Source organism: Prionailurus bengalensis, chromosome C1, assembly GCF_016509475.1.
Source record: "Prionailurus bengalensis isolate Pbe53 chromosome C1, Fcat_Pben_1.1_paternal_pri, whole genome shotgun sequence".
Classification (NCBI taxonomy): domain Eukaryota; kingdom Metazoa; phylum Chordata; class Mammalia; order Carnivora; family Felidae; genus Prionailurus; species Prionailurus bengalensis.
Genome location: NC_057345.1, coordinates 43,798,762 through 43,820,671, shown reverse-complemented (window position 1 = coordinate 43,820,671; position 21,910 = coordinate 43,798,762). Strand labels below are relative to the sequence as shown.

The window sequence follows — 21,910 nt, the reverse complement described above, 5'->3', positions numbered from 1 at the left end:
CTCTCACCCACCTCCCTCCATCAACTCTCAGTATGTTCTCTATTGTTAAGAGTCTCTTGTGGTTTGTTTCCCACTCTTCTCTCCCCTACCCTTCCCATATGTTCATCTGTTTTGTTTCTTAAATTCCATATATGAGTGAAATCATAGGGTATTTGTCCTTCTCTGACTGATTTCCCTTAGCATAATACACTCTAGGTCCATCCATATTGTTGCAAGTGGCAAGATTTCATTCTTTTTGATGGCCAAATAATATTCCACTGTGTGTGTGTGTGTGTATATACACACATATATATACATATACATACGTATATACATGTATATACACACACACATATATATATATACATATATATATACACCACATCTTTATCCATTTACACACACACACACACACACACACACATATACACCACATCATATACACCACATCATCTTTATCCATTCATCAGTCAACATACATTTGGGCTCTCTCCATAGTTTCGCTATGATGCTGACTTTTCCGAACTCTAAAGTGGGGCTAGTACCTATCTTCCATTGTTGCTGTGAGGACAGGGTGTGGCACATAGGCATTCAGTAATGGAAGGAAGACACACACACACACACACACACACACACACACACACACACCCCCACACCCTCTTGGCTGGGTCACCCTGTAGTAACAAATCATGCTAAGCCGCCTTGTTAATTCACTTGGCCTCCTATCCCAAACCAAAGTGGTGTTTCCTGTAGCTCCAGTCTACATTTCACAAGCAGAACTTAAGGACAGCAAAAACGTTTATTTGAAAAAATTACTATGTATTGAAAATATACATTAGAAATTATTACATACTTCCATAGCATTCCCCTCCCCCACCACAAAAGTAGAAATATCCACTTGCTATGCTAATGCCATACGTAAAGTCAAACAAAAGGGAAAACACCATCAGCCCCCTTTCCTCATACGTAAGTGTAGGGGGAAAGAGGTCAACTCCTATCTACCAATCAGTAGGAATTTAACAAGTCCCAGTCTTCCACAGCAAGACACACGTATTTCTGCTTTGAAGACTGTGAAGAGTTGCTCTGTTCCTTCTCTGGCTCTTCAAAAGCTCTCTTCTTGCTCTTCTTTGACTCCTGGCTTGAGACAGCTTCGCGCTTCAATAGTGGCCCATGGCAGTCTGGGGCTTTCTCTTTATAGAACTGGAGTTTCTCAGAAGAGTTCATGTGGGTATCTGCCAGGGCACACTTCACAGGGGCTTCTGTTCGAGCCCGCTTGCCATCTGTGAGGGTGACAGAGGGAGGGGCAACGAGTTGACTATGCTGGTGTGCTAATGCCTGCCCAAGTCCAGAGAGATGATCCAAGGAAAACGACAAAGGCCTTAACAGGCAGAGGTCTGGATTAATTTTATTCTCTTCTGAATGCCCTACAGAGGAACAGTGGCATGTGCACTGGCACAGGGTGGAGGCGTGTACTCATGTGGGAGTACGACAGATTTGGATTCAAATCCCAGCTCTGCCACTTCTGGATAAGTGGCCTTGGGCAAGCAGCTTCTCGGAGATTCAATTTTCTCAGCTTTATAAGGATATAAATCCTATTTTATGAGGGTGATGTGGAGATAAATGAAGCAACATATAGAGTGTTCAGCTCAATGTTCGGCACAGAGTAAAAGCTCAAAAAATGTTCCCTATTATTCTTCAAAATCTGGACTCTGTCTTCTAAAAAAGAGCCAAATTTATGGCACACTCTAGCAATGATCCCACCTTATTGTATAGTTTTTGGTATGCCCTGAATTCTTATTTTGCTACCTTTATTTTTCCTTCATTTTGATTTCATCCCTTAACTCTTTTAAAAAATTATGATAAAATATACTTAACCTCAATTTACCACTTTTATAATTTTTGAGTGTATAGTTAGTTCTGTGGCATTACATACATTCATTGTTGTGCAAACATCACCATCTTTCTTCAAAACTTTATCATCTTGCAAAATGAAATGATATACCTATTAAACAATAACTCCCCATTTCCCTCCCCGCCAGTCCCTGACAACCACTACTCTATTTTCTGTTTCTCTCGACTGTTTTAGGAACCTCTTATAAGAGGAATCATATAACCTGTTTCTTTCTGACTGGCTTATTTCAGTTGGCATGATCTCTTCAAATTCCACCCATGTTATGTCAAAACTTCTTTCTGTCTTAATGCTAATATTCTATTATATGGAAATACTACATGTTATTTATCCATTCATCTTTCTTTTCTTTTTTTTTTAAAGATTTTATTTTTGGGGCGCCTGGGTGGCTCAGTCAGTTGAACATCCGACTTCGGCTCAGGTCACGCACGATCTTGCGGTTTGTGAGTTCAGGTCCCACATCGGGCTCTGTGCTAACAGCTCAGAACCTGGAGCCTGCTTCAAATTCTGTGTCTCCCCCCTCTCTGCCCCTCCCACTCATGCTCTGTCTCTCTCTCTCTTAAAAATAAATAAACATTAAATAAATAAATAAATAAAGACTTCATTTTTAAGTAATCTCTACACCTAACATGGGGCTCAGACTCACAACCCAGGGATCAAGAGTCACATGCTCCACCGACTGAGCCAGCCAGGTACCCTTATCCATTCCATCTTTTGATGGATACCTGGGTTGCTTCTATCTTTTGGTTACACTTAATTCCTTTTTTAATGTTCAGTGCTCTATCCACTTTTGTGCCACTGCAAATCTTTTTTGAAACAAAATGGGATATGCATACAAACACACACACGTACATTTAATAAACTACTTTCCTGGTGTAGGTGCTTGAGGCTAAGTGTGAACTTACGCTGTAGCATGTTGAGACAATACAAGTTTTGATGATCTCTTTAAGTCAATACCATCCTGATTACTTTTCCCACTGGGTTAAGACGGGCTAACTGCTTTAAGGGTGCAAATAAACCTAAGGGCAAAAACTCCAAAGAAAAGGAAATTTCTTACAGAAGTGTTGAGCTGCTGTTCGAGGCTCCCCGGTTTCTCGTGGCTTCACAGCTTCTGAAGTCACACGCTCCCACTGCAGAACAATCTAAAATGCATTTGGAAAGATTTGAATCCGAACAAAATCTCAAGTTTTCCTTGTTTCCTCTAGCTCCCTTTCCAGAAACACAAATCCCTGTGGTAATCTTACTTCAGATGACAGGTGGTAAGAATAACCAAGTCAAGCCTGGATTTTCTGTTTTAACACATAAGGTGATCAGAATACAAACATGTTGGATATCTGTGTTTCCATGACTCAGGAAAAATCTATGAAGCTGATTCCCTATTTTCATCTCTATTTCAAGCTAGAAAAAAGTGCATGTTCTCAAATTAAGTAATAAAATGTAAAACCTTAGTCATAATACTTTTCACATGTTCCTAGACTCACTTCCATGCCTTAAATATACCAAATACAATTCAAACTCTTGTACGTAAAATGCCCATGTTTCCATATTCTCATCTTTCATGATCAGTTTCCGTTTTTTAAATCTGTTACAAATATATTATTATAAACTACTACAAATTCTTTTGGAAACTTGGCTGAATATAAAATATACATAAACAAAGTAAGCGATTCTTTCACATACACCACAAGTAACAAGAACTTTTACTTTAATAGTTGTCATTACAGTATGCAATGAAACGATCCTAAAGAAAGTCGAAGAAAACATTTCAGGACACAGAGGCAGGACAGCACAAGAGTGTAAGAATACAGAGTTAGTGCCTCCACTTACTAGCCAGGGTACCCTCAGCAAGTGATTTGATTCTTTGGTCAGTATATACCACACCAGGCTCTTGGGAAGGTTAAATGAGGGATTTAGCACTGTCTGGCACGCAGGAAGCACTCAGTGAATACCAGGTATCATCCCTTCCAGGATAACTTCCTGATTGTGGAAAACGGGTCAGATCCAAGAGAACGCCAGGATAAACCAAACCTGGTGACTCAGTGGGCAATCAGGAAAATAGTGCTTCCGCTAACACTAGTAAGAATATCAAGAAGAGCTGCTGGGGGAAAGGGAAGAGGAAAATGAGCTTGGTTCCGGACACATTAAATCTGGGGTGCACGGTAGAGATTTATGGACAATATTTAGGAACGGGTCTGAAGTCTGATGTGTCAGAGAAGGTAAAATCTTCCCTGCAGGGACAGTTAAGGTGCTAAGATCAGTTAACATCACCAGGAGAGTGAGAGAAAACAGAGGAAGGGAGGAGGAAGTGAGGAATCAGCAAGAGCTAGAGGGAGAAGCGAGCAGGAGTCAGGAGAAAGGCCAGGAGAGGAAGGCATAAGGCACGTATGTTTATACCAGTACTGCAGAAAAGTGAGCAAGGTGGAGAATGAGATCACACGCCACCTTCAAGAAAACACCCACCGCAGAGCAGCGGAGACCAGACACCTACATTACAAGGGAGTAAGAGCTGAGTGGGCAATGAGGAGGGGGGCAAGATCGCAGAAACCAATTCACGGCTGCATTGGGGGGGGGATGAAGAACATGTTAGAAAAAAGGTAACTCATGTTTGTACACAGAAAGAAAGCGGCCAACAAAGCATGAGACTGAAAATTGAAGGGTGGGGCAGCAGAGGAAAATAATTGTTAGTGACCTATACCAGAGAAATGTGGAGATCTCAGGGGCTGTAGCTGAAAAACAAACACTGACATGCTTATCCCTAGAATAAAGTGGCACACTTGACCCCTTGGATAGGAGGGAAGTAGGATATGGTTGAAGAAATGGAAAAATTCTGAGACACTGATAGGGCAGTATGGGGACTCCTGTTAGGGCCATCATTTTTCTGTGTCACCTGGGGAGAACGAGGCAGGAGACTGGAGTCAGCCTGAAACATTTCAGTGGGGATCAGCAAGAGATGGGTAAAATGCTGCTGCCACGCTTTAGGGGCCTGCTCAGGGGGATATGGCCTGAAGCTGCGTGTATGAAGGAGCCCCATCAACTTAGAGGCACGCCTCTCTTTGCTGACCTCTGCTTTATTACGTTTAGCAGATACTGTTTTTTATGAACTAGAGATCTGTGGCAATCCTGTGTAAAGCGAGTCTATTTGCATCATTTTTCCAACAGCATCTGTTCACTACACGTCTCTGAGTTACATTTTGGTAATGCTTGGAACACCTCAAGTTTTTTCATTGTTATTACATTTGTTATGGTCATTAGTGACAATGACTCGCTGAAAGCTCAAGTGACAATGGCTAGCATGTCTCAGCAATAAAATATTTTTAATTAATGTAACGTACTTTACTTTTTTAGACATAATGCTGTCACACACTTAACAGACTACAGTATAAACAGAAATCTTATATGCACTGGGAGAGCAAAAAATTCATCTGACTTGCTTTATTGCAAGATTTGCTTTATTACAATATTCGCTTCATTGAGGTGATGTGAACCAAACCCACAATATCTCCATGGTACACCTGTACTTCAGGCCAGGATGCTAGGTATTTTACTTCATCCTCACTAAGCTATTTAAGAGAGGTCCTGGTTTCTGCATTTTACAGATGAAGAAACAGCAAATCCAAGTTGCCTAAGTCATGTAGCTATTGGGCTGTCCAGCCAGGATCCCAAACTCCTGTCTCTTTGACTCCATAGCCTATGCTCACTCCACCATATCATGTGCTACCAAACTTCATTAAACCTTTGTTTGACTATCCCACATCTGTCCCAAGTCCACTGGATACATATAGGATTCATTCAGTGCTACAAACCTTCTGGCAATGCACTGTTGTGATTATTTCAGCATAACGTTTTCTGGACAAATGTCAAAGTGCTCCTAAAATACTGACTCACCCCTTCCTGATTACTTACAGGGAGGTGATGTTACAATTAGGCAGTTGGATAGGTCCACCATCATGCATTATAGTGGAGCCAAGGAGGAATTCAGAACCAAACATTTTGGTGGGTCCTCTAGGCCTCCACCAAGAAATATTAAAGTGTGTGAGGAAGAAAGGCACGAGCTACAGGCAAGCTGCCGTCTACTGGTGCTCTACTACTCGATTACCTTCCGACTTCCTATTTAGGTCTACACTTTACCAAGTTGAGGAAGACCACCAAGAAGACATGAGAGAATCAAAGCCAAGAAGTTGAAAATGGGAGGGTTTGCTTAGTGAGAGGACAGAAAAAGGTATGTCCTCACTAAGACTCTAAGAGTTAAGAAATTGGTCCAAACTAAGGAGAAGAATCAGATTTGAATCCTAAACAGTGTAACTTATTCTCTTTTCAGCATTTACCTACATGCTAAGGGAATTTGTCCTAAAGTTAGGTCATATTGCTTTTTTGCATAGCAAGCCAGAATATGCTTTTTTCTGAGTTGTTTATAACATGGCATTTTCTCCCAGGGTGAATAAGGATGAGACACAAGCTAGTGACCAGAGCAAGAGATTTAAGGATCAGCATCTAACACCTTGCTTTAAGTAGCTGGGTCAGTTAAAGGCCATCAGTGTCTCCGATTTGACATGAAGACGGCCATTCATTCAGACTACCAAGAGGATTAATGTTTGTTCAAAGTGTTGATTGAAGCACTTGGACTTCTCACTGTGGGAGAGAAAAAGCTGCAGTACCTGGTCAGCCCAGCCCTCTGTCTTGCAGTTACTGTGATCAAATTCCTTCAAAGGCACTTTGGAGTGGACAAGGCCTATGTGAGTCTGGAGCTTGTGTTTGATGGCTTTGATGTCCTATGAGGGAAAGAATAAGAACGCACACACATCTGGTCAATTCGTGCTTACTTTCAGTAGGAAATAAGTACTATCATAAATACCAGTTCTTTCTAAACACCAATTAGCAGGAGCCAAAAATATCTAATTGTCAGTCTGGAGAAATAAAAGAAGGGAGCAAATGTCTTACCTTGAGCCCTGTCCCAGAAATATCTAAACAGTTTAGTTTTCTAAAAGAGAAGAGGTATCCAATGCCCGCATCTGTGATCTCAGGATTACCTAGATGCCAGAAACATAGGTTGTATTACAATATACAGTATAACTAATGCTAAAATCCAACAACAAACTCAGAAAAAATGCCAAACAATAAAATATAAAGTACTGAGTGAGCAAACTTTGCAGAGAAAACCAATATAAGGATCTTATCTTTATCCTGTCTGTAATATGGAAAAGCCATACTAGATGACCCTTAAGATCCTTTATAGCTCTAACTTTCTAGGAGCTGGGGATTAGCAGAAAAATAAACGGGGGCACCTGGGTGGCTCAGTTAAGTGTCCGACTTCGGCTCAGGTCATGATCTCACCGGCTGTGGGCTCGAGCCCCGCATCAGGCTCTGTGTTGACAGCTGAGAGCCTGGAGCCTGCTTCGGATTCCATGTCTCCCTCTCTCTCTGACCCTCCCCATCTCACACGCGCGCTCTCTCTTTTTCTCAAAAATAAACAAACATTAAAAAAAAAATTAACCAGGAAGTTATCCCAAAGGGTTTAATTTGGAGCTTTATGAAAGTAGCATACATGAACATGTATTAAAATGGTTTATCAGACTTTGTGCATGGTTATTTCACCTCCAAAGTTAAAGATTTATTTTAAAAATATATGTATTTTTAAGCTATGAACCTTTCTTTTTTCTTTAAATGTTTTTATTTTTGTTTTAGAGAGCGAGAGCACACACGCACACGAGCATGAGCAGGGGAGGGGCAGAGAGAAACGGGGACAGAGGACCCCAAGCAGGCTCTATGCTGACAGCGGTAGGCCCGATGTGGGGCTTGAACTCATGAACCTCGAGATCATGATGTGAGCTGAAGTCCAACGCTTAACCAACTGAGCCACCCAAGTGTCCCTTTAAAAGATTTTCAAAGGTATTTAGGCATAGGACAACCACTACTCACTAACTTGCACTGTTTTCAGAAGGCTTTCTCACATATTACCTTCTCAACTCAGACAGTACTACTTGAATCCTCAAGGCCATAAACACAATGCCTGGCACATTCTAGATGCTCAAAATATATTTGCTGAATAAATATGCTTTCCTGGGAGGGAGACTGGACATTCACTATTGTTTCTGTTCTACAGAAGCTAAGGCCCAGGAGGTTAAATAACTTGCTCAAGGGTACACAGCCGCTAAAAATACAGCAGAGCAAGGACTGTCCTCTGATCTTAAACCCCTGTTCCTTTTATTCTTTTGACACCATACCAACCTGCTATATATTCAATGGATGCTCAGCTAAATTGTAAATGATCTCTACCAACTTTCTACCACTGAAATCAATATCTGGTTAATCCTGAGAAAGTTATCACAACTGTGAATTCATCCAGATTGTCATCAGACAAATACTGATTAAAAAAAGACCTAGGTGACAGACACCATGGATCAGCAACTCAAAGAGAGAGGAGCCACATGTCCTTTATATGTGCCATGAATATGATGAAAGGCTGTTCTGTCTGTACACAGTAAGTGACCCAGATGAATGTGGAAAGGCTTTTCCTATTCTTTTTTTCAGGACTGCTTTGGCTATTCGGGGTCTTCTGTAGTTCCATATAAATTTTAGGATTGTTTGCTCTAGCTCTGCAAAAGGTGTTTCCTGCCCTAAAGACGTGGCAGCATACAGGAAAGGAATATAGTCAGGAGTCAAGAGCCTCTGGCTTTAGTTCTGCTCTGCCACTACCTTGCTATGGCAGCTAGGAAGGGTCACCTCCCCTTCATCTTACCATCTCTAAATTGATGGGGAAAAATAGGTGATTTCTAAGGCCATTCTTCCAACGTTAAATACTATAATTGCTAATAAAACTTACAAGATAAGTCTAATAATGTTAGATTTTCAAGGCCTCTTTTCATCACTCGAACTGGTGCTGTCATTTTCCGCACCCCGGCATCAGATAAACAATTATCCTTCAGGTGGAGTTGAGTTACACTAGGGAAACAAAGTCCATACATAAATCACTTAAACAGAGTTTGAGAAAGTCCGCATACATAAATTTCACCTAAATACCTAAAATACAAAATATCCTCTACATCCTGTTATTTCACACCCAATGCGTTTAACAGCTAAAAATCTTTTGTTGCTATTTACTGACGGTTAACTTAGGGATCAAAGTGTCAATGTAGCACTAACCTCAGATGGCAGAGGACACTAATAGTATATGGTCAAATGAGGTAAACAGGGACTTCATGAAGGAAATAAATATACCCTGTTTAACACAAAAGCTGCATTCATGACAAATCCTAAGTGAAAACCAAAAACACTCTATGTCAGGAAAGTCTATTAAAGAATTTCTATAAGAATTCATTTTGCAAAGCAAATAATCCTTTAATTTTAACTAGCTTTATGAATCCAGATTTTCAGATTGGATTTTTAGGTATACCCATAACCCAATCCATCCAGCTAACCTGAAATTGTGTATTAATTTGCTCCACTGTCCCCCACACAAGAAATCTGAACCTTTACTAACCCCACACAAAAATACCTTTGTATGGGGCACTGTGTAGTGTCGCTGTCTGAGGCAGGCCCCAGGAAGCTGGTTAGACTTAACTTTGTAATGCTGTTATCCTTCTGGATGTTTATGAAACCACAAAGAACCCATCTGGCCTCCTTTCTGCTGGCCAGACTAACGGGATCAGTTGGTCTATTTGTGAATGTGTATAAACTGGGTGATTTTTTTCAGATTATGGTTCTTGAAAAGGATTAGGCAGTGTTTAGTAGTTTACGTTTTAAGTAGTTTATAGTTCAATGATAGTTAAAAGAAAATGATTGTAGATACCTATATAACTATCTCATCCTAGAATAACCTAGGACTGGACAAATTGAGAGCAAAATTATTTTCACCTCTGTAGTTTCCTATACTACATGTTGAAATAAAGGTTATTTATAAAAGGAACCAGCTAACTTACTTTCCTAAGACCTGTCCAATCTATATTGCTTATGCTCAGTTAAAGGAGATTGAAAATGTTTTAGAAAAGAGTAAAAATTAGCAAATAAACACAGGATTAGGAAACAACCAGCATTCTTCAAGATGATCCCATTGGAACATTCTTTAAAAAAATAAAACAATTCATCTACAAGTAGTGGCAGGTCAATACCTAGACAGGGCCTCATTGGTGAGATGTTCTAGAAGTTCATGCTCATCTCCAAGCTTGCAACAGGAAAGATCCAGGCAGGTCAGCTCCCGGAAAGACTTAATCTCCTCAAGTTTTTCTGAAATCACCAGGTATCTGTGGGGCATGGAGGGCAATCAACAACTTTTTCTTTTTAAAACGTTACCATTTATGGCTTTGTCAAACAGCCAACATTCTATCAGGACAAGGTACTATGTAATAAGCCGACTTCACCAACTACTATGTGGGCACAGGTCGAGTTTTTAAATTAGTAAATGTCTTAAAAGTCTTTTTACATGATGGTGGGATAAAATCTTTAAATAAAAATGTATGAGCAAAGGCAAGACACAAGAAAAAATATCTGCTTTTTCAGAAGACAGACCTTGGTGTTGCTGTTGGGCCCTATGGGAGGATTTCCAAACTTTAGGATACTCAAAAACTTAATCATTCATTTTTTTGAAGTTGCCTTTTACCTTATGCTCAGGATCTACTGGTTTGAAAACTGGAATATGACCTGGAACTCTGGGTTCCAATCTCTGCACATCCCCAAGAATATACCAAGAGATATTTGGCAGATCACATTTTCTCTCTTCTATTCAAACACACGCTTCAGTAGCTGCTCACTCCACTGTGCCTATTAACTTTACTCCAAAAGTAAGTGCAGCATGATAGACTCCAAAGACTCAGTCTAATTGAGATGGTTAAGACAAGTCTGTGAGCACAAACAATTTAATTACACTGGAGCACCTTGCCAAACTATTATCAGGAAGCATCAGGCAGGCCTCTGGAGAGGAAAAGAAGATCAAAAGGGCATTTCACAGCCCGGGCTAGGGCCTCCACCCTGCTTTCTAGTTGTTCATCTATTTCAGATGATGTCAGTGAGAAAAAATCAAAAAGGGATTAGGTGTGACAGGAAACAGAGGAGAGGATCCTAAAAGAACAGGGAAACTAACTTATAGCAAGAGACTGCCTTTCTCATCCATTCTCCCCATGGGTGTCTAAAGTTTCGATTGCAAAATGGTATGCTAGGATCAGTGGAGTGACACTTAATAGTGCTCACTTCTCTCTTCTGTCAATAGGATCACAATTACCAAAAACAAGATGGAATAATCTGAGGGCAAGAGGGGAGTTATATCTCTTTTCTTCCTATTTCCAATCAAAATAAGATGTGCTGAAGCTGATCACTGGCCTGACTGCTAAGTACAGATGGCCTGGGGCATTGATACCCTCTCTAAGCTGCCTGGTGACAGAGCTCAGCTGGGTACACAATTGAGCCTTATTTACTCAGACATATTTTAATTGCACTGTAAATAAAGCTGCTGTTTTCCATCTTCCAATCACAGAGTTGAAGTGGGTTAATGGGGATTTGGGGGATTACTGGCAATCAGAGAAAGGAAAACACACATCCTTTGATCAATTAACCAAAATATTTTCAGTAATTCTGAAACAAGGGTTATCTGCAAAGGACCTAACAATGTATACTTTGATTAACAAACATTACAAAATCAAGGCTGAGAAACCAACATACAAAGCCACAGACACTACTAGATGCTTATCTAGGACATGATCAAAGCTCTAGGGTCTTGCTCAACACTGGTCTTCCGATTTGCCCCATAGAGTTCAGAATGGTGTAATGGAGAAGCAACATAAAGAACACAGGCTTATTTTAGTGTCAGATACACCTGAATTTGGATTTTAACCATGCTAATTACTTGTGTGACTACAGAAAGTTACTTAACCTCTCTGATCCTCAATTTCTCCAGCTAGAAAATGGGGTAAAGGATTACTTCTTTTAAGAATTATTAAGAAAATTAGAAACAATATTCCAAAAACACATGACATCTTATAGAACTTCATTCAATGGTAGCTATTTTTTTATTTGAGGCAGAGAGAAAGCGTGCAGGCGAGTGTGAGCAGAGGAAGGAGCAAAGAGAGAGAGAAAGAGAGAGAGACAGACAGATAGGGAGAATCCCAAGCAGGCTCTGCACTGTTAAGCACAGAGCCCAATGTGAGGCTTGATCTCGCAAACTGTGAGATCATGACCTGAGTCGAAATCAAGAGTCAGACACTTAACCCAATGAGCCACCTAGGAGCCCCTGGATGATATTTTAAGAAAACATACTTGCCTCCCTGTGACCACCAGTGGGTTTAAAAATCACTGGGCTTTCGGGGCACCTGGGTGTCTCAAGTCAGTTAAGCATCTGACCCTTGATTTTGGCTCAGGTCATGATCTCACAGTTTGTGGGATCAAGCCCTGTGTTGGGCTCTTGGCTGACGGTGAAGTCAGCTTGGGATTCTCTCTCTCTCTCTCTCTCTCTCTGCCCCTCCCCTGTTCATGCTTGCACGTGAGCGCGCACACTCTCTCCCTCTCAAAATAAATAAACTTAAAAAAACCCAAACCACTGGGTTTTCAACACAAGGAAGAAATAGTTTTACACGGTTGGAACCCAGCTGCAAAGACACTGGCTTCTTCTGACAAGCAGTTTTGTGACCTACCCCAAGACAGCAAGTGACTGAACATCCCCAATCATTTTATTTTCAATAATTTTCTCAGCCTCTTTCTCTTTGACTTGAACTCTTTTGTGCTGGTAAAACCTTTCTGCAGCAGCATCAGCCCTGGATTGTAAATGCAAACCCAAATCTCTTGTCCATTTCCTATTTTTCCTTTGGGGATTCTAAAGTAGAAGGGAAGTTTGGAACCATAATTGAAAATCTTACTTTTGTATCTGAATAAGACAACAAAGTTGAGAATTGTTGCACTAAAACATGAACCAAAAATCATGTTAAAAATGTTTCCATTTTTCTGATTATAAAAGTAATACAAGTTCCTTGTAGAAAAAAATTAAGAAAATTTGAAAAATTAAAAAGAAAATTATAACGGTACACAGACATCACAAATGGATAAAAAGTATTTTTGCCATCATAAGAAATACCTTAGCTGTAATGGTAGATGGGGGAAAACCAGAAAACAAGTTATAGAGTATATTTCCAAGTGTGTATTTGAAAATGATCACCACATATAGTGGCCTTCTGAATTTCTTAAAATTATAGCTTTATGTATTTCCCAAATATGCACTGCCTTTATAAAATAATTTTAAGATACAGTATGTATCATCCATTTATTTTTCATTGTTCTAATTTTTCTACAATGAACAGAAATAACTTGGAACAAAACATGAAGGAGTAAAATGTATGTTAAATACATGAGCTACAATGAAATATTGCTTAGGCTTTTTCATTTGGGTAAGGTAATTCTTTTTTCTTCTGGCAGCGGCCCCCGGTTTGGTCGTGACTGACCACAGCACAGAGACAGAGCTTTTAGAATGTGCCTGCTCCGTTCCTAAGTCCACGGTTCTGCTCTCATCGGCATGTGTTTATGCCTTGTCTTTTTATAGTACAATGTTAGGACTGGGGTGAAACCATTAATTCCGTGAGCCAATTAAATAAAGATTGCTTCTTTTTTGTTTTTGTAAGCATATGAGTTTAGCTTATGCTTTCTGGTATGACTTTCTTCTCGCATATGCTCTTCTTAGCCTTGTTTTAACAGTCATATTGACGGTGCATCTTAATAGTAAGCTACCTTTCACATTTTCTAATCACAAGAAAAGTTCACACAGTGGCACACTAATTTTTTAAATCTACAGGTGTCGATGGCTAATGATTTTCAAAATATGTAAAGAAAGCAAAGTGTGTAACAGTGTAAGCAGTATGCTGCCACTTGTATAACAAAGGGGAGAGTTATAGATGCGTGTACATGTGCGAGACATCTCTGGAATGATGTAAAACTGTGAATAGTAGTTGCTTCTGGAAAGATAGAAGATAAAATGGGAGATTGTTTCACTTTATATCTTTTTGTGTTTGTGTTTGAATTTTCCATGCACGTTTTTAAAGCTTTTTTTTTTTATTAAAAAATGCTCATTTTACATGATGGAATAAAAACTTTAAATAAATCAATAAAAGCATGGGGCACCTGGGTGGCTCAGTTGGTTAAGTGTCCAACTTCGGCTCAGGTCATGATCTCACAGTCTGTGGGTTCAAGCCCTGCATCAGGCTCTGTGCTGACAGCTCAGAGCCTGGAGCGTGCTTTGGATTCTGTGTCTCCCTCTCTCTCTGCCCCTCCCCCATTTGCTCTCTCTCCCTCAAAAATAAAACTGTAAAAAAATTTTTTAAAAAATCAATCAATAAAAGCATATGAGCAAAGGCAAGTCACAAGGGTTGCTGTTGGGACCTGTGAAAATGAGTCATGGGAAGCCTCACTAAAATGAAGAGGGGAGTTTTCAGCAGGGGGAGCTCTTAAGCCCTTCAATAGTGGACCCAACAGAAAGAGCGAGGCTTGACCTTAAATGGACTTGACCTTTCACGCAAACCCTATTCTACTACTCCCAGCCAGTAAAGAAACTGTTTTCCTCATCATCCGCCCCCCCATCCCGGCAATAGCTTTACCAATGAAAAGTCACCACACTTTGAACTCCTAGCTTACTCCAATGACTTTTAGTTCCAAACAACCTTCCCACCTTCCTTTTCTCCTTAAAAGAGTATGCCTTGGGATACCTGGGCGGCTCAGTTGGTTGAGCTTCTGATTCTTGATTTCAGCTCAGGTCATGATCTCATGGTTTGTGAGTTTGAGCCCTGCATCAAGCTCTGCACTGACAGCGTGGAGCCTGCTTGGGATTTTCTCTCTCTGCCCCTCCCCTGCTCACTGTCTGTCTGTCTCTCTCAAAATAAATAAGTTAATTAAAAAAAAAAAAAAGTATGCCTCTCCTTTGTTCCCTTGGACTTGCCTGTGGTTTTGCCATAGCTTGTTTGTCCCAGGTTGCAATTCTCTTTTATTCCTGAATAAACCCATCTTCTGCTGATAAAATAACTGGTAGTTTCTATTTTTAAGGTGAACAGATCTTATGTGAAAATTTCCAAACTTTAGGATACTCGCAATTTTAATCACTATTTTAAAGTTCCTTTTTATCTAATGTTCAATATCTAGAGGTCTGAGAACTGGAACAGAGCCCAGAACTCTGGTTCCTAATCTTCACATCCCCAAGAGCATACCAAGAGATATTTGGCAGATCACATTCTTTGTCTTTTCTGTTTTCTCACACTAGAAAAGTTGGGGGTGGGGGGGGAGTTGGTAGATGAGTTATTTTTTTACTGAATGGAAGAGTAGTAGCAGTCAAGTAGTGGCAAAGAGATTTCAAAATAAAGCTGTTTTCTGGTGGGGGTAGGGAGCGAGAAAGAGTGATTTTTCTCAAAATGGTCTGCCACTTTGTATTTGGAAGTTTTAAATTGAACTGCTATTTGATGGGGGAAGCCCCCAAACCCACAAAGCCTGAGCACTAGACAGAATTAACACACCCAATAAAATACTCGATATCCCAATCGGAACACCCACCTGTTTCGCAAACACAGGGAGCAAAGCACCAGACTTCCATAGGCCTCAGTGAATTTCTGTAAAGCCCTCAGCCCTGCACCTGGCTCTGTGAATTTCTGTCTGGCTTCTGCAGCAGAGAACAGCTTTTCAGCAATCTGCTCAGGAAAGCCAATAAGGGAATCAATATGATCAACATTGTCGGAGATAAAGCCCAGGACGAGGCTGAAGAGAGATTTGGCAGAGTACCGAAGATTCCCCTCCCGGGTATATGTAAAGATGAAATGATCAGTCTTCTCTTTCTGTGCAGTATCATCTTCCCTGTTCATGCAAAGCTCCACAGAGAAGCCTTTGGGAAACAGTCTGAAAGGCCTTGGCTTCTGCAGGCTACTCTTGACACCATCCAAGGCCAGATTGACCATGTGTAGCTGACCGTTTTCTCGTACATAGATAGGTCCTGGGTCCAGGTGGTTTTCTGAGTTGAGGTAGTAAGACATTGCCTTGGTTGCAACTGTAAAAGCAAAGCACAAAGGAAGCAATCCAATTAAAATGCCATTTGTAACATGTAATTTCATCTTGCTGTGCCCAGAGCTTTATAAGCCTACCAGGAAGGCCCTTTGGTTGGTTGGGGAAACAAAGCTTACCAGTTGCCTGTGAACTCTGGCAATGAAGACTGCCTCTATTGCCTCTACCTGGAACGCCGTCTCTTACTTTCCCCCTTTTCTTTGTACCTGGTGCACTCCCACTCATCTTTCAAAAGCCAGCTCAAATCTTATTTCTAAAATTCACCCTGAGGAAGTTACAGAAGCACGCAGAGTCACTTCCAAGGAAAGTCATAGCAGCTCAGTTGGTAATAGCAAAACAACTGGAAACAACCTAAATGTCCAACAGGGGTGTTATTAAATAAGTTATGACACATCTGCACCATGGAATGTATGCAGTCATTAAAATCCTAAATTTTTTTACTGATTTGAAAGTTACAAACAATACATAAGAAATTTACTATTTCTGTTTTTAAAAATATATTTATGCACAGAACAAAGACCGGCAACTAATAATTCCCTTGCTACCTTGGCACCTTCCACATCTTTGTTGACTCAGTGTTCCACTACTGATTTATTTCTGGGCCTGTGTTCTACTGGTTTGAGCTCCTTGAGGAGAGGGACCGTGTTTAATTCATCCAGACTCCCTAACATAGTGCTCTGGCATATAACAGTCCCTGAGCAGATATTTGTGGAACTAAAGTTTACTCATTTGCTAACCCTTACATAGACCATGAGCAATACGGTTTTTTGGATCTACAAAGAAAGACCTCCATCACAAGAGCTAAAAAGAAAGCTATTCTACTCCTTGGAAACATCATTATCTCTTAAGGTTCTATTAGATACTTTTGAGCTAAGGCAAAATACCAAAAACAGTGGGCATTTATGCAATCCTATGGGTGACATTTTGTACTCAAGCATCAATTGGAATATCTGTTTTCCTGAGACACTGTGAGATTTCAAAAATACATGAGAAATTGCTATGTTAAATGAAAGTGTTTATCATTTCCACAGCAACTTAGACAGAAAAAAATTTATACATGTCAAATAGCTGCCTTTATCTTTAAATGACTCTCTCCGCGCCTAGGTGGCTCAGTTGGTTAGGCTAAGTGACTTTTGATTTTGCCTCAGGTCATGATCCCAGGGTCATGGGATCAAGCCCTACATCCCGCTCCGCAATGAGCATGGAGCCTGCTTAGGATTCTCTCTCTCCCTCTAAAATAAATAAAAGACTCTGGCTTTTAAACTGGGCTAACCCAGCTTCTTCTGCATCTGTGCAGGGCTGGGATGTAGCTCTGATGCCATGTAAAAGCAAACAAGTCAGTGATCAAAAATGCTGAGTCTCTGGAGATCAAACAGTGATCCTGCTTGTGGGCATCCGTGCAATCCATGTTTCTCTGGAGGATAATTATGTGTATAAAAGCACATCAGAAAGAAGGGCCCTGCCTACCCTGACAGCCTCACCTTTTCCTGCCCATCTTCTTATGCCCTACCTTCAGCCACGCCACACTATAAGTAAGTTGGCTGTGCTCTCTTATCCCAATGGTCTTTGCCCATTCTGCTCTCTTTGGTTGTAACATCCTTCTTTGCTTTTCTGACCTAGTTAAGCCTTACTCTCATTACCGAGCTCAACCACCATCCTTCTCCTGGGAAATCTTCACTAACCCCTGCACCAGTGCATGCCTGTCTGATTTTCCCAGAGGGCCAGTGTCTCCTTCTCTCTATATAGCATGTAGCACTGTGTACTATGTCTGTTCACTTGCTAATGTTCTCAGAGCTATGAGCTCTTTGAAGGCAAGACACTTAATGGATTCGTCTCTTTTTCCCAGGCCCAACACAGGGCCTAGTACTGAGTAAGCCCTCAACAGATACTTGCTGGACTGAATGAAAGGAAGGGTGAGACCTCAAAGGGACAGACTTAGTGCTCTGAGCTGCAGGGCCTGATGATACTGTTGCTAGGAGCCAGCTCCTCTTCTAGGCAACAGCTGCAGGCTCCTCCCCGACTTGCCAGACCCTTCTGCAGGTGGAAGAAGCAAAGCAGATGATGGGAGTATATTGCTACTGGTACTACCAGGGGGAAAAAAATCTAAAACCCAGAAAAAAAAATTCCTGTCACAGTGCCAGCTCTTCTAACCCATACTCTCGCCAGTATTCAGTGTCTGCTGCTAAGGAAATGCCTCTCTTATTCTAAGCTCTTCATCCAGTAGAGATAAGTGTCTGGCCCCTTCAACCTCACAGACTTTAATCTTGAGGATGAGGAGACAAAGCAGAGCCCCTCAGTCTCTACCCCTGGATTTGGACATTTAGAGCCTTACTCTACCTGTGGATCAGAAATTTGTCACCCGGCATGGCCCTAAAAAAGAATGACTTGACTGTAATATGAGAAAGGCAAATTCTATGGAAGATAGCATATTATAATAAATCAGCACACTATAAGCTCCCTGACAATGAAACAGGGTGTGCCCATCCGTATTACCCCTAACTCTCACCCCAACAGTGTGTTCCACAAACTTTGGAGTCCAATGGACAAATGGATGAATGACCACTTTGGGTGAAAATCAGAAAAGTCTGATTCCATCCAGCAGAGGGCACAAGCAACTTGGGATCAGAGTAAGGATGCTAACCCAGGCTGCCCCAAATCCTGGCAGCTTCTCTTTGCATCGATCACTTTCAAAAAAGGCATAGTTCTGGCTATATTTTACCTCTAAAGTACTCATCAAATGCTAGTTATCTTTCTAAATGATGAAAGAAAAACCCAGTATTTCCTGAAAAGTAAACCTACATTATCTGTCCAGAAGCCCCAAGGCTCCTCTGCTCTTCAACTGAAGGTACTTGAGTAACTAACCTTGGTTCAGGAAATCCAGGTAACCTTTGATTTCTACTACTAACTTTGTGCATCTCACATTCTCCCAATAAGAAGCTTCCGGAGAGTTTGTGAGGTACTATAGAATGAGCTAAGAATTAATGTTTAAACCTTTCAAGGTTAAGAACCATAAAGACAAGAGTATTCCACATAAAGCTTCTGTACTTGGTTCTACTTATGCCTGGCCATTATACACGGTGGTCTATTATAAATGGGCCCTCAGGCAACAGGGCCTGTGCTATACCATGGCAAAAATCCCACACAAACTGGAAAATTAAAATAACTAGTATCTGTAAGAATGTCTAGTTGAGATCTGTATTAACTACATTTCATATTAGATCAACAGAATGACAAGGTATTCTGATGGTCTCCAAGCTGGTCTCCAGAGAGGCAGTTTTGTAAACCATACAACCTCATAGAAAAATATCATGGGGGGGGGTGGCGCCTGGGTAGCTCAGTCGGTTGGGCGGCCGACTTCGGCTCAGGTCATGATCTCACGGTCTGTGAGTTCGAGCCCCCCGTTGGGCTCTGTGCTGACAGCTCAGAGCCTGGAGCCTGTTTCAGATTCTGTGTCTCCCTGTCTCTCTGACCCTCCCCCATTCAAGCTCTGTCTCTCTCTGTCTCAAAAATGAATAAATGTTAAAAAAAAAAGTAAAAAAAAAAAAGAAAAATATCATGGGGAGCATGGGTGGCTTAGTTGATTAAGTGTCTGACTTTTGATTTCAGCTCAGGTCATGATCTCACGGTTCATGAGTTGGAGGCCCATGTTGGGCTCTGTGCTGGCAGCATGGAGTCCGCTTGAGATTCTGTCTCTCTCCCTCTCTCTCTCTGCCCCTTCGCTGCTCACTCATTCTCTTTCAAAATCAACTTTAGAAAAAGAAAATATTACAACAGTGTTCTATTCAGTCACCACAAATGAGCCAAAGTTATCACAAAACGTATCACTTCATCAAATGAAAAAAATGTAACCTTACTACATTAAGAACTCAGTTCTTTATAGCCTCTAAATAAGAGGCAAAAACCAAAAATAACTCATAACTAAACATGGCAACTTTTTACAACCTGCAACCAGTTTACCAAGCAAAAAGCAGGACATCCCACGCAAATGGACTGGAGGGAAGGAATCGGAGACAGAAGTCACAGGATTAAAAATGTGAGCTGAGTCTATGGCTCTCTAATTTGAAGTAAACACTTTCCTTAATTTTAGGAGGTAAAGTAACAATCCCCTAAGAATAAATCATACTGATGATGATGATACTGGGTGTGATAGCTACCATTTATTAAGCACCGACCGGATGTCAAGAACCGTGCTAGGTACTCTATTAAGTGATCTCATGTAGCCCTTGACAATCCTTTGAGATCAGGATTGCCACTTAACAGGTAAAGAGGCCCAGAGAAGTAAAGGAACAGAGCTAGTAAATGTAAAGTAAAGGCACAGAGCTAGTAAATGGCAGAGCCAGAATTCAATCTCAAAGCTGTATTACTCCAAAGTTCAAGCTCTTTCAACTGCATGATACTGTCTCTCAAGAATAAAAATATGACATCAGCCTTAAGGATTAAAAAAAGATGTTAAAAATTAATCTCACCCACCTGTTTGATCCTTCTGGCATTCACTAGCTTAAGCTTGGGTGGGGGGTGGGCAGAGAGGAGATTAAAAAAAAAAAAGTGGACATCTGAAGAAAGAGTTGGTGGGAACAGAGCCAGGACAGAGCTACACTGAGGCCTCCCTTCCTCCCTCTGCCAGGGCAGAAATTACCCACATCCACACACCAGGAAAACATCTGTCAACCCATGGCCTTCATCCCAAGGCTGCAGACACCCTTGGTTTATTTGAAAATGCAGTATTCTTGAGAAAATTTCCACACCAAAATTTGAACAGAAACTAGTTTCAAACCACCAATAACCAACTAACAGCCTTACCTGCATTGTTCTGTGTCACCACCATTATTCAATTTTTAACTCCTTGCATTCCCACCGCCCCCCCCCCAGCACTTTCCTACCTGCCTTTTCACCCCTACCCTTTCCTTTCACACCACACCCAGCTCCCTACTTCCCTCCAGGAGCAGGCCAATCTCTTCTACATCCTGACACTCTTACAGTTCTTCTACCTGCCAACTCTAGAGCTATTCACACACAACCCAATCTCTACACCCCAAATCCTCACCTCACTCCCTTCATCCACTCCCAGCATCCCTGCCCTGACTTCTCACATCTCAGGCCCTTCCAGTCCTTCCATGGCCCTTGTGAAATAAGGTTCTCGGTCCCAAACACCTTATTCCACTTCCACCTGCCTCTCCTTCCTTCCCCACACTGTTCCACCCCCATCGATTCCCCTGTCCTTCGCCAAGTATTCTTCCCTTCCTCCCACTGTCTGGGATTCCCTCTCCTAGGACGACAATCTCTCCATCCCTTTTCTTGTCTTCTGTCGATAACCTTCAAAATCCCCTTCCTTCACGCCTCACAACGCCCAACTTCATAATCCACAACCCCAACTTTTCTCCCCTACCCCCACCCCTTCTATTCCAATCCTGATCCTTTCCTTCTTACAACCCTCAAATCCCACTTCGTTTTCCCCTTCCCCAGTACCGCAATTCTCCACCCCTCCCTCAATTCCCACGCATGCCCCTCCCCGAGCCCGCCCAAAGTGACCCAGGTCCTTTCTCCCACCTTGCCCCCAACTGCCCTACCACGGCACCCCGACCCCACCCGTAAACCCATCTCCCATACCCCTATCTCCTCATCCTCACACCTCTCACCCAAACCACACCCCAACCCCGTCCCTCCCGGTCTACCCCTCCCCCAGTCCGCCCCTCCCTCACACCCCGCCCCCGCCCCCACTCGCAGCCCCGGGCTGCGTGAGCGGCCCAGCCCGCGGCCGCCACCTACCTGTGCCCCTGCCCGGGGCTGCGAGCGGCAGCTTCTAGGTGGCGGCTCCCTCCTCCCGCAGCGCGGCTGATGGGGGAAGCGGCTCGGCGCCCCGGGCACAAAGCTAGGGAGGGTGGGACCGAGAGAGGTTGGGAGGAGGGAGGGGGCTGGGGGCGACCTGGCGCTGTGGGACCGCGGGACTGGCGGGGGCGGGGGAGAAGGCTGGGCTGGGAAGACGCGCGTGCGCGGAACCCGGCATGAGGGGCGGAG

At 42.0% G+C, this 21,910-nt stretch overlaps 1 protein-coding gene across 1 annotated transcript; it reads right to left on the bottom strand.

Moving 5' to 3' along the window:
* Positions 1–759: 759 nt before the first annotated feature.
* LRRC42 (leucine rich repeat containing 42) lies at positions 760–21,874 on the bottom strand. Its single transcript, XM_043575037.1, has 8 exons — positions 21,662–21,874; positions 15,395–15,881; positions 9,994–10,125; positions 8,709–8,827; positions 6,827–6,915; positions 6,544–6,657; positions 2,946–3,030; positions 760–1,259 (listed from the first exon to the last, which is right to left on the bottom strand). Exons 2-8 carry the CDS (start codon positions 15,865–15,867, stop codon positions 985–987), a joined length of 1,287 nt encoding a protein of 428 aa, XP_043430972.1. The 5' UTR covers positions 15,868–15,881; positions 21,662–21,874; the 3' UTR covers positions 760–984.
* Positions 21,875–21,910: the final 36 nt, after the last annotated feature.

Coding starts and splice junctions, on each gene's coding strand:
- LRRC42 (XM_043575037.1), bottom strand. CDS start 15,867: ATGTCTTACTACCTCAACTCAGAAAACCACCTGGACCCAGGACCTATC. Junction 10,126..15,394: donor TCCCTGTGTTTGCGAAACAG/GTGGGTGTTCCG, acceptor CATGCCCCACAG/ATACCTGGTGATTTCAGAAA. Junction 3,031..6,543: donor CAGAGGGCTGGGCTGACCAG/GTACTGCAGCTT, acceptor AATGCATTTTAG/ATTGTTCTGCAGTGGGAGCG.